The sequence below is a fragment of the Epinephelus lanceolatus genome, chromosome 5 (assembly GCF_041903045.1).
Source record: "Epinephelus lanceolatus isolate andai-2023 chromosome 5, ASM4190304v1, whole genome shotgun sequence".
Lineage (NCBI taxonomy): Eukaryota > Metazoa > Chordata > Actinopteri > Perciformes > Serranidae > Epinephelus > Epinephelus lanceolatus.
Window position 1 is genome coordinate 45,349,796 of NC_135738.1, and position 12,380 is coordinate 45,362,175.

General features: G+C 42.8%; 1 protein-coding gene across 2 annotated transcripts in view; it reads left to right on the top strand.

The window, feature by feature from the left end:
* The window catches only part of ano1b (anoctamin 1, calcium activated chloride channel b), a 137,138-nt gene that overhangs the window by 50,512 nt on the left and 74,246 nt on the right, over positions 1 to 12,380 (top strand). For both annotated transcript variants that reach the window (XM_033635304.2, XM_033635305.2), the window contains exon 9: positions 1,994 to 2,058. In XM_033635304.2, coding sequence (XP_033491195.1) covers positions 1,994 to 2,058 — 65 coding nt within the window. The remainder of the gene's footprint in view (positions 1 to 1,993; positions 2,059 to 12,380) is intronic.

Here is a 12,380-nt window from a genome sequence, read left to right on the forward strand (position 1 = left end):
CAAATGCACATTATTTTGTCACCACTTCAGCTTTCACCTTGCAACACAAACAAATTGGGCCTGCTTGAGCATGATTTTATTTCTCTTGCTATGTAACCCATGTAGATCACCTGCTGCTGGCGTGCATAAGTGCTCTATGAATGCTTTTATCTTCTATCATGTGGAATCCTCCGTAGCCTTGTGAGACCAAATAATTGCAAATCAAAGGTCTACTTTGCTACCTTTATATCCGTCAATCTCCAGAATCAATTTCCATACTCAAGTCTATTTTCCTTGCTGACATTTTTAACAGTTAACAGATGATACACAAATTGGGATAAAAACATGTTTCAAACTTTGAGAAGATGAATGCTGTTATTGTCCAGGTTATTCTGTTCTAGGTGTTTTGGTATATTCTCAGGGGTGAAAGTAGTTTTAAATTCTTGCAGGTACTATTACCAAAACCTTCATTGCTTCATATTGTTCACCTCTCCTCACTTCAAGTGTTTTTAAAAATGTGTTTCAAAAACCAAACAAACAAATAAAAACATTTCAATATTTTACTGTACCTGTATGGAGTAGAAAGAAATTAAAAACACTTCACGTGTAGAGTAAAATATTTGTTTTAATGTTTAGGGTGCTGGCATGTATGAAACATTAATGAACACTTAATACCATGCATGTCATTTTTTTCTTTTTCTCTTTTCCTCTTTACCTATTTTTCGCTGTAAAAAACATTGATCAAAGTCCGCAATAAACTATTTAAATATTTACTATTTAAATCTCGCTGACAGTGTTTGAGCCAACCACAAGAATGTGTGGAATTTCGTTGGTTTCATTTATTGTTTGTCCTGTCCCGGTGCAAACGGCATTTTTTGTCGTCCATGGTCCAGTTGTGGAAAAATCAAACGTCCCAGTACAGGAAGTAGACACGCATGCGCAGTCACGTACTGCTGAGAGTGAAATCCCTGATCGTTAGCTCACTCGTTCAAGCTGTTCTCTGTGTTGTTGAAATTAAACAAAATAACCTGGAACATATCTGCTTATTATGCTACTGATTTTAATTGGGATATTTTTTGATGAACTGAATGACATTTAACAGTGTTGCACGTCTCGAAGGCTGGGCTCATATCTCCCAGTGGAGGGGCTGGGGGAGAGAGGGAGATGACCGGACAGCGCGGCTCCGTCGAGCATGGACCAAAACACAGCACGGACAGTTCAGAAGCAATTCGGAACGAGTTAAAAGCAATTAATAAACAGACAAAGTGGTGTTTAAAGCTGCATATATTGCTAGCCGATCTATTTTCTGGCCTAACGTGCGGCCTTGACTGGTTCTGAATGTGGGCTTTAGCAGGCAGCTGCTCTCTACTCTTCCTGGTACTGTGTACCGCCACTGAATCTTTAAGTGGTAGTACCAGACCGTACCAGCTTACTTTCACCCCTGTATATTCTGCCATAATAGTTGAATAATAACAGTATAACTGTGGTGACATTTTATATTTTTCTTAAAATGTGAAAGAAAAACATCCAAACCAACAGTGATTAATCCTACTAACAAGTGTTGTGTGTATTTAAAGCCTGATATATCTTCTTCCTCTGTGCCACAGAACTCCATTATAAACACCAGTATAAACACATCAGTGAACCACATCAGTCCCACATACATCATTCTGCTTCTAAGAATACTCATTAGCGTACCACATGTTTATTAATCCACTGCTGAAAATAGTCCCCAACAACTATTTATGACATATTTATAATTACATTAAATCAACAGCCAGTAGCACAGTTTAAAGTTTTCAGCATGTGATTTTAGTTAAAGATGTATACCCAGTCAGATGATGTAAATGACAGGGAACCTTCTCCAGGCCATTTGTGTTTGTCATATGAACTGTAAATCCAGTGGCTTATCCAACTAGCATGGTTCTGAACACAGTTCACAGAAACAGAAAAAGGAAGGCACGAACAAACTTGACAAACAATGCAACAAAATACTGTTTACTGTCTTCCACAGCTGTTGTATGAAGAGTGGGCCAACTACAGTGTTTTCTACAAGTACCAGCCCATTGGACTTGTACGGTAAGGACATATTTCTTAACTGCCAATCTTCCTTGGTTACAGCTCTGATATCAAAGTCCCCCTACTATTTAACAGCCAGGACTTTCATTTTCAAGGACCGTAATTCCAGCTCATTAAATTGTACTTATTACACGGCTCTATTAAATGCTGTATTCTGATTGGTCAGTCGCGGCATTCAGCGGTCTGATATTACTGTGTAATGACCGTTGCTAGTAGCAACGGTCATTACACAGTTGCTATGTAGCCCAGCGTTGAAGTGAAGTGGCTGATTTTAACATTTCTTTTAACTTATTTGGAGAGTATCTATAAGGATTTTGAGGAATGGGATGCCGCTAAAGAATAAGAATACGGACTTTCTCTGCCAAAAACAAAAGAAGACGGATTTGAATACACACTCGGCAGTCATGCTTAATGACATTTTACGCGAGTTTTATGCCTCGGTTCAGTCCACTAAGCCTGGGTGAGTACAAAACTTTCACCAAAAGTTGTTGAATCCGGTCGGTTTTAATGCACTTCGCGGAGGCAGACAACATTATTTATTTAACTGATAATTAGCCGTGTAATAAGCGGGATAATGTATAATGAGCCGGTGAATACTGGGAAAATAACTCCCGACAGGGGAATAGAACCCTGACGCGCAGTGATTGTTGTGGCCTGAAATGTCTGATTTCACAGCATGATTTCAAAATAGCAATGCATGTTGCAATGTTTTTATGACTCAGTGCTGGTGACAGCCGTGGCTGGAAGCATTATGTTTTCAGGTTGTCTGTCCGTTGTGCATACGTCTGTACCTCCACACATAAATACAAGGTAGGGACGTACGTTCGTCCCATTCTTGTGAATGCGATATCTCAAAAACAGCTTGAGGGAATTTTTCCAAGTTTTGCAAGAATGTTCACTTGGGCCCAATAATTAACTGAGTGGTTTTTGATAGCGATAGGTGACCTTGTCTGTCTCATTCTTGTGAACGTGATATCTCAAGAATACATCAAGGACACACCAGTGGACAGGCCATAGGTTATGACCAGGTCCAGGGTGTGTCCTCTGTTGTGAGTTGGCTGTGTGCGGGTTGTTTAAAATCCATGCAGGTTAAAAGGTTTAAAAATTCTCTGAACACTGGATCAGATGTATTATCAACATGTAAATTAAAATCACCAGTTATTAAAATTCTGTTATAGGTGGTGTGTATGATTGATAATAGTTCTGAGAATTCACTGATAAAAGAGGTGGAATGGTGGGGTGGTCTGTAAACGGTGATACAAAAAATAGGAGGACTGCTAAAAACAAAGGCATGGTACTCAAACGATGTGTAGCTGTTAAAAGAAACTTCAGGAGAGTTTAGTGTATTTTTGGTGATTGAAGCAGTTCCGCCTCCTCCTGTTTTACCTTTCCTAGTAGAAAATAAAAAATTAAAATTTGGTGGGCAAGCCTCGGTTAGCATAACTGGTCTGTCAGTGCCAAGCCATGTCTATGTTAAAAGAATACAGTCCAACTTGTTATCTAAAATCAAGTCATTTATGATAAAAGTTTTATTTAAAAGACAGCGTACGTTCAGCACGGCCAAGTTAATGTTTGTGCTGAACGTGCGCTCATCGTCACAATGTAGTGAGTGTGAAGCAGGTGTGACAGGAACTAAGATTTTTGGGTTGCTATTGGTCCATGGTGAAGCTGGTCTATTAAATCTATTTGAGATTCTGACTGGGATGCATATGGATGTGGGAATGGATTGGCGATGAACCAAGGAGGAAAGCAGGGGGGCGTGTGCTTCCGATGTACGCAACTGTCTGTCACATGGGGCACACGGCTCAGAGGTAGAGCGGGTCGTCCACCAATCGAAAGATCAGCAGTTCGATCCCGGGCTCCTCCAGGCTGCATGTCGAAGTATCCTTGAACAAGATACTGAACCCCAAATTGCTCCCGATGGCTGTTCCATTGGTGTGTGAGTGTGTTAAAAACTGAGTAGCCTCGGCCACCAGTGTATGAATGTGTGTGTGAATGGGTGAATGTGACTCGTAGTGTAAAAAGCACTTTGAGTGGTCACTAGATGACTAGAAAGGTGCTATACAAATGCAGGTCCATTTACCATTACTGTACAGCGTGCAGTTGCTAACATGCGGCTGCCCAGCCTGCTCGGATGGGGACCGTCAGCCCTGACCGGGGGCCGGTTCCAAAATAAGTTAAAATTGTCGATAAAAGTAAATCCCTAAGTGCTACAGGCAGCCTGGGTCCAGTAATTGAGGGCGAGGAGCCTGCTGAAGCATTCTGCACCGCGGGACAGTGTTGGCAGGGGACCTTCCCACAGTTTTTTAAAAGGTTAAAAAGAGCAACAAAATTCATTTTTGTCAGCTCTGATTGATTGCCGGGGAGATAGCCCAAATGAAAAATTTGCCGCTTTATGGAGGAAGGGACTGAATGAAGCAGTTTGGGAAGTTTGTCAAGGGACTGTGGCTCCAGGAAAGCAGTGAGTTGTGGCATTGAAAAAATGAATAAAAAAAAGAGGACGAAGAGGAACAGGATGGGGATTGGGGGACTCACACGAGGCAGGTGGACGGTCCATGCTGCATGACCGGGGGCGGGGCAGGAGCTACAGCGACTCGGCAGTCCCGGCCCCAGCAGGAGGATCGTCATCCCGGCTGTGGGAGAGGAGTCCCCCAGAGCGTCTCAGTACAGCCTCCTTTAGGAACCTCCGACACGCCACGGAAGCCGATGCCCGGGAAGGGAGTCGATGGTCGGGTCCTGCAGCCGAGACACTCCGGTCCTCAACAGGTGCCAGCGAGGAAGACGCGGATCCATCCGTGCAGAGCACTGCAGGAGTACCACTGGTCGGTGGAGAGGGAGCCACAGCGCCGTTAGACGCTGAGGCAGACCCCTCCAAGCAGGGAGTGTCTGGATCAGCACCGGCCGGCGAGGAAGGAGCCCAATGCCAAGGCGCTGTAGCTGTTTGACAGGCTGAGGCGCGGAAGTGAGGCAGCACAGTCAAGGGCTCTCTTACCCTGCCGACCACCTCCATCCAGGACCACCAGCGACTCAGTGTTGAGCTTGAGGACGGTGGAGGCCAAGCAGTGGGATCCCAGTGCACCGTGTCCTGAAGGGCCGCTGTGAGTGAGGTGATCTGGAGTGACTGTTCACGAGCCACCTCCTGGAGGGTGGTCAGCGTGGAGGATTTGTCATTTAGCTCACCAGAGAGCCGGTGAATATTCTCTTTCAGGTCAGCAATCTTTTTGTCTGCTTTTTCAAGCTGGGGGTCCACATTAGGGTGCCATGTATGTATCGCTGTGTTGTCAGCTGGCGGAAGTTTTCGCACCTGTCAAGCAGGCCAGGCAGTGTCTGGCTGTTAAAACCCCTAATGCATGGACATCCAGTGATTAAAAGATAACATCCGATTAAAGGAGATAAATAAAAACAACTGATGTCCAAGCAGATAGCTTAAAAGTCACTTCCAAGCTAAAATAAATCAGTTTAAAATCGTGGGTTAGGGAGAGCACAGACAGGCAGCTACAGACGCTGACACCATGTCCACTTGGACTCAACAATGAACTAATTAGATTTTGGTGATCAGAGGTCAAAGGTCAAGGTATATGTGACATCTGTGACATTCTTGTGAACGTGACATCTCAAGAATACCTTGAGGAAATTCCTTTACCGGGACCGTCTGGATGTAATAGTCCATGGAGGTGCTGCGGTGCTTGGCTGACAGGATGTACCACTCTCTCTCTCCGCTACTTTGTTTATCTCATGCATTCCTTGGACTTCCGGTTTCCCCTTTTGCATTATTTCCACTCACGCAGGCGCAGAACGTACGTGCTACTTGGCCGTCGGATGTAGTCTTTGTAGTGTGTTCAAATGCAACTGACACAGGGTGACGTAGATGACGCAACAGTTGGCTTTCGTTGCCGCTAGTTCTTTGATGTCAGTTTGGTGTGTCAGCACCTTAACACAGCACAACGTGATCCCATCCCTACTTCTCATAATATGCTGCTTGGACCGAAGCCCCACAGTAGCTGTTAACATCCAACACCAACCATAAATCTCAAACTGACACAGAAACAGCTCTACTCTGTCGTTAAACCGGTTGGTAACCTTTGGGTAATGTTACCCTTGCATTGCTAACAGTTAGCCCTGTCAGTGTGTGTGTGTGATTCTGTCCTCCCAGGTGCAGAGCTCACACTCCTGCAGTAGTAGTCTCATGATGATTAGAAAGAAAGAAAGAAAGAAAGAAAGAACGAAAGAAAGAAAGAGAGAGACCTGCTGAGCAAATCAATACACAGCACGCAGCTCTCACTGAAATGAGATTTTACCCATTTTATATGGCAAAATTTGCTGTGAAGCTGTGGTGATCGGACGAAATTTAAAGGTCATGCAGAACTCATGGTGATTAAATGAATTTGCGTTAATTGTTGCAATTGCTGTTCTATTCTTGTTCATTGGTGAATTTGTTGCAAATCATTTGTCCATGTTTTCTTGGTACTGATTTATGAATGTGTAAACAGTACTCATTCTCAAATTACAACCTTTTTACCAAAGACAGGTTGTAGTGAGCAGGTGGTGTGTGGAGGAATGTTTTACTCAAAAATAACACAGCTAAATTGGTCAGAGGTAAGTTTTATGTGTTTCATGTTTACAACTATTCAAACATAGTACGTATTTGTTTACGAATGATGGCTACAACGCATATCCCGCTCTCCTATTCAGAGTGCTGGCTGCGTGCTTCAAATGCCCCAACAGGCTGTTCACACATCAGGGTTTCTGCTACATGTAATTGATTTTTGTAATTGATCGCAAAATAAAAGCCGCCACGCATTCAGAATTCTGATTTTTTTTTTCTCTTCACATGTTAAAACAATGTAAAGTATATTGTATGAATGGATATATATATGTGTATATATATGTGTGTGTGTGTGTGTGTGTGTGTGTGTATAGCCTATATTTGTGCACATATACTTACCATAATCGGATTTTGAAATGATAATTTAAATATCATGAAATGTTATGTGACACTACGCTGCAATTAATTTTATTTTGAAAAACGAACACTGGAGTCATCACCTGCCTGTCTGGCTGTACTGCGGCGCGCTCAAGAGTGGAGGGGAGGCAAAGAATCGACAGTCCGAAGTAGAGGGAGAGAAAATGGGTGAGAGATAGGTAGTGCTGTGTAGAGCTTAGATTGGGCCCAAAAAATCCAACCCGACCCCACCCGAGCCTGTGCATGTTCTGTCCGAGCCCTGCCCGGTAGGGCTGCACAATTAATCTAATCGCAATCGCGATGTCAGTTGTGCGATTACATAACCGCATAAAAGGCTGCGATTTGCGATTTAATGTAAATAAACGTTAATGTGTGTGTACTTGTGAACGTGACTACTTCTCCTGTAGTGTGTGGAGTGACCAACACAGACGCTGAAGAAGAGCATGAGCACGACCATAAACAGGCTGAGTTGGTGGCGGAAAAAACGCAACGTCTATTACATGGCGATACTTTGGATTCAGGTACAGCAGCGTTTAACAGAAAGATGTGCTGTGTAAAAGTTTAAAAGTTGATCGTGTTGTCCTGCGGTAACACGACCAATCTATATCAGCACTTGAGACAACACAGAGAAAAGTAGGAAGAGTGCATGTGAGAGAAAGCCGAGCCGTGTAATGTTAAAGACAAAGAGACAACTGAAAGCCACCAGAGCCCCATAAAACAACAAAGCACAATTACGCAAACATTTGTAAGTGTCAGGGGGAAATCACGGACTCCACAACAAACTATATAATAACAAATGAAAAACTGAGCAATTTTGCTCGGGTTCGGCCCACTTGACATGCTGCTGTGTTGTGCTACGGAGTGATGGAATTTGTCATTTACGTGACACGCCTGAACGCAACACAGGCTCGCTCCACTGTGTGTACAGTGCTATGCTGCGCTGCTGTCTGAGCAGCGTGTTTGACTGTGGTCTGTCTGTTGATGGTTATTTACACTGTCCATAACAATAACTATGTCAGGTCAGTGCCCCCCTAATATAATGTAGGGGAAACACTGAATCAAGCAAGAAGACTAATGATACCATTTATGTGTTATATTGTAATTGCAATCGCAAATCGCGATATTGTCCATTCAAATCGTAATCGCACATTTTTATCAAATCGTGCAGCTCTACTGCCCGGCCCGTCCCTCTAGCTGTAATTATGAGCCCAAGCCCGGTTTAAACCCGACATTTTTTTAAGGATACGAACGTGGACACGCTGACTCTTGCCTTTCTTTGTATGGCAAGCCTTCTTCATGTGCCTCTTAAGTGTCGAGCTCCCCGTCTTTTTGCCAGTGGCACCATCAAGGGGGGGCCATTTATTAATTTGCGACACCTACTACCTGTTTACCACGCCCCCTCTCCAGACAACCTGGTCAGTGTAAGAGCACATTCAAGATCAACAGTATTCAACACACTTTTAATTGTTTTTATGTGTAGGTGAAGATAGACCTGAGGAACAGGCAGCATCAATGGGCCACCTCATACGACAGAGCCTAAGAGCTCTTTTTCAAAAAATCAAGACAAATAAAGTGCTCTCAGCCAGGCTACAGTTGTGTATATAGTTGTGCTATAGTTGTGTAGTGAATAAATAGTGTATTTATAAAAACATTCAGTTTCTGTCATCGCCGGAGCCCTCCCCCACAGTTTAAAAAAAATCCTGGAGGAAACCCTGCACATACACACTCCAAAGCTGTAGAGTGATAGTGTTTCTATGCATTGTGAATGGGACTTGCCATTGCAGCCCAGTACCACATACAAAGATTTAAAAGGTGCCTAGCGACACTACAGGGCAAAATTAAAGCAGGTTGGGAAAGCTTTGCAAATGTCCTCTGACACAATGCGAGTCATGACCAGGCGAGAGCTAATCAAGCTTGTTTTAATGCTGGTAGAACCTCAAGCACAGAGTTGTTTACTATTCCACCCCATTAATGAAGTGGGGATTGCTCCCAGTGCAGATTTTTTTTTTAACACAGTGTTAAAAAAAGGGCTACAAAGAAGGATCCTGTACTTGGAAAAGTGTGCAAGAAACTTCCTTGTGTGTAGTATGACAGCAATGTCAGAACACAACTGTGCAGTTGGAGTGGAGTATATAAATTATGCACTCTAAATCACTCTAGAGACGGCCTACTACTTTGTATGTGTGAACGCAGTGTCCACCTTGAACAATGGGGGCAGTATTTGGATGTGACATTAGGTCACCAGCAGATTTTGATAAAAAACACTGAGTTTGTCAAATCTGTCACTATTTCTGCCAAGACTTTAGGAACTATATTATATTGATTGATATTGATTGATATATTGATGTTTCCAGTCACCTCTTTGTCAGCTCCACTAAATTTATGCCAAATTTATGCTTTTATGTCTATTTTGTAAGTTTGGTGGTGTCTTTTGTGGTTTGCTTTGGACGTTGGTGGCGTGTGGCTGTAAGTCACTCATCAGGATGAGAAAAACAACTCACCACTCTGTAAATTCTCCTGCTGGGGACTTCTGCTAGCTGGCCAGGTCAGGGTATTCAAATGTAAACATCAGTAAAAATCGAGGAAAAGGAAATGGGAACAGCCGTACTACTCAATGACATCTGTGCCTGCATCAGTTTCCAACTGGTTATCAGGAACTGAAACATGGATAAATCCTGAACAGCACCATTCAGCCAGATGAGTCTTTTTCTATGTGCCGATCTGACAGAATCGGGACTCTGACGAGAAATGGGAAGGAGGCATGTGCTTTACAGTAAATAAGGACTGGTGTGACAGTGGGAATGTGAGGTGCTGTCCTGTTCCCATTCATTCTGCACCACAAGGGGAACAAACACACTAGATCACTGCTATATGCTGTTCAAGAGGCAACCACACAACCATATTCTTGAGGTCAAGATATGTTAACAAACTTTGATGTATGCCCCCAGTGACTCAAGAGATGGAGCCGATCAGTGTCTGGAGCACGTTCCAGGACACCACCGTCATCATAAGCGATGACCTCAGTAGACTTACTGGGTCTGTGGTAAATTTAATCAGTAAAATAACAGAAGCAACTGAACTACAACTACAGTGACATCATTCCACAACCAAAAAGCATGGATTTCCACAACCATCTGAGATGCCATAGACACACGCACTGCAGCTCAAGTGGAAACATGGACAATTATAAAGCAGCAGCCTACAATGAAAGAAGATGCCAAAAAAGGAGCTGTACCCTGTAGGGTTGCAGCAGTATATCAGTTTCAAGGTATACTGTGATATGAAAAAAAATTTAACTGGATGGAAAATCTCCCCTTTGTTTTAGTTATTTTCAGAGGGGAGACTTTTTACACCTTTTTACCTTCATCAACAAAATGGTTTTAAGTTTCACTCATAGTAATAAAATGTTTGTTCAACCAAACATAACCCTTCTTTCTAGTCAGGCTCACTATGTCATGACTTCAATCTTCATTCAGAATCTTTGGGGACTTTATAAACTATACATTTTTGGAAAGTTCAGGTTCTTTTCAAAGTCTCTTTGGCGGCCATCTTGGACTTTCAAAATTGTGACCACCTGGGTTCCTAATCCTAAATCAAATGTGTTCTAAGTTTATACGTTAATTACATATTTTTCAAGCCAAAGAAACAAACGGGACCATTTCCAGTACATTAAAAAATTGAATCTGATGCTGCATCTGCCTATAATGTGTGTTGTATTAGGCAAATAATCGCTGTTGTTATTGTACCTCTTATTACTACACTTGGCAACTACAGTAGCTAGGTAGCATAAGCAGCTGGCTTTCGTAAAACAACGGCAAAGATAACCTGAGTTGCTAGTGTTAAACACTGGTTGACATACCAATCTAATGTTAAATGCAATAAGTTATTTAGCAGTTGTCAGCTGAGAACTCGCTTGACAGCTACAACATAAGCACAGACAGACAGCATCATTCAGCCAGGTGACTCTTTCTATTGATCTGACAGAGCAGAAGACTCTGGCGAGAGAAAGGGAGGAGGTGTGTGCTTAATGGTAAATAAGAACTGGTGTGACAATATGAATGTGAGGTGCTGTCCTGTTCCTGCTTGCCCTACCTGCATAGCTTAGAACTTTTTTTAAAAAGGCGTTTGAACATTCACTATTTTTAAAAACCAAAATAGCCACCATAGAGAGTTTGAAAAAGAATCGAAACATTAATTTTCATATTCCTCATGTTCTAATTTTTGTTTTAATTTATTAATCCCCCTGAGGGGAAATAAATTTTTTTCATTAACACACAGGTCCAAAAGACACACACATGCACAAACAGTGGAAAGATGTCAGAGTGAGGGGGCTGCCTTGGTTAGGCACCCCGAGTGGTTGGGGGGTTTGGTGCCTAGCTCAAGGGCATCTCGGGCAGTGCCCAGGAGGTGAACTGGCACCTCTCCAACCACCATTCCACGCTCCACGTTTGGTCTGGACGGGGACTTGAACAGGCAACCCTCCGGTTCTCAACCCAAGTCCCTATGGACTGAGCTATGCCCCACAGCTACTGTCGCCCCACAAATGATTCCAAAAATGTATAGAAAAATGAACTGAACGAAAATACATAAGGTTCTGGACTATTCCATTTTCATTCCTTCAAAGGATCATTCCGACTGATAATAACAGAAATTCTATTACACCGTGATATTGTGACATCCCGATATTTTCTGACATGGTTATCTTACTGTGAAAATCTCATAATGTTGCTGCCCTAGTACCTTGTATGATTTCATGTGACAAATAAATGATTGATTGATTAATAATAACAGTATCACACAAGGGGTCATAAAACAAGGACTGCGCATTCAAATAATAATGACAGATGTTTACTTTGAATGCGGCATGGTTGTAGTTCAGCCATTCCAGTACTGGCCAGGGTTGATTCAGCCTTGATCTGCCCCCTTTTAAGTATACATTACACACAATTCTGTCAAATGCTTGTACAATTGGCTGAGCTAATGACAAGGTTCCTGCTGCTGCCTTGGCGACTGGGCAGAAGTGAATGAGGCTTGATATGTCCAGAGATACTGGATAAACTCACCAGTGAACATACGTGGAACTGTGTATGACTAAACGAGTCATGAAAGCATGTGGTTTGGTTCAGGCAACATAAGCTTTTGGTTAAGATTAGGGAAAGATTAGGGCTAAAGTGGAGGCTAAATGCACGTAAATGCTGTTTACCAACCTACATCTCAAATTCTAAAATTTTGTATACGCAGCCACCCCCTCTTTGCGTTTACCCGTACTGAACATCCGTTGGTGTCCTCAGACTAGGCCCACTCTCACAATTTCTCCTGCCATCTCTAGGATTACACATCTCTGTACCGCATGTCTGCA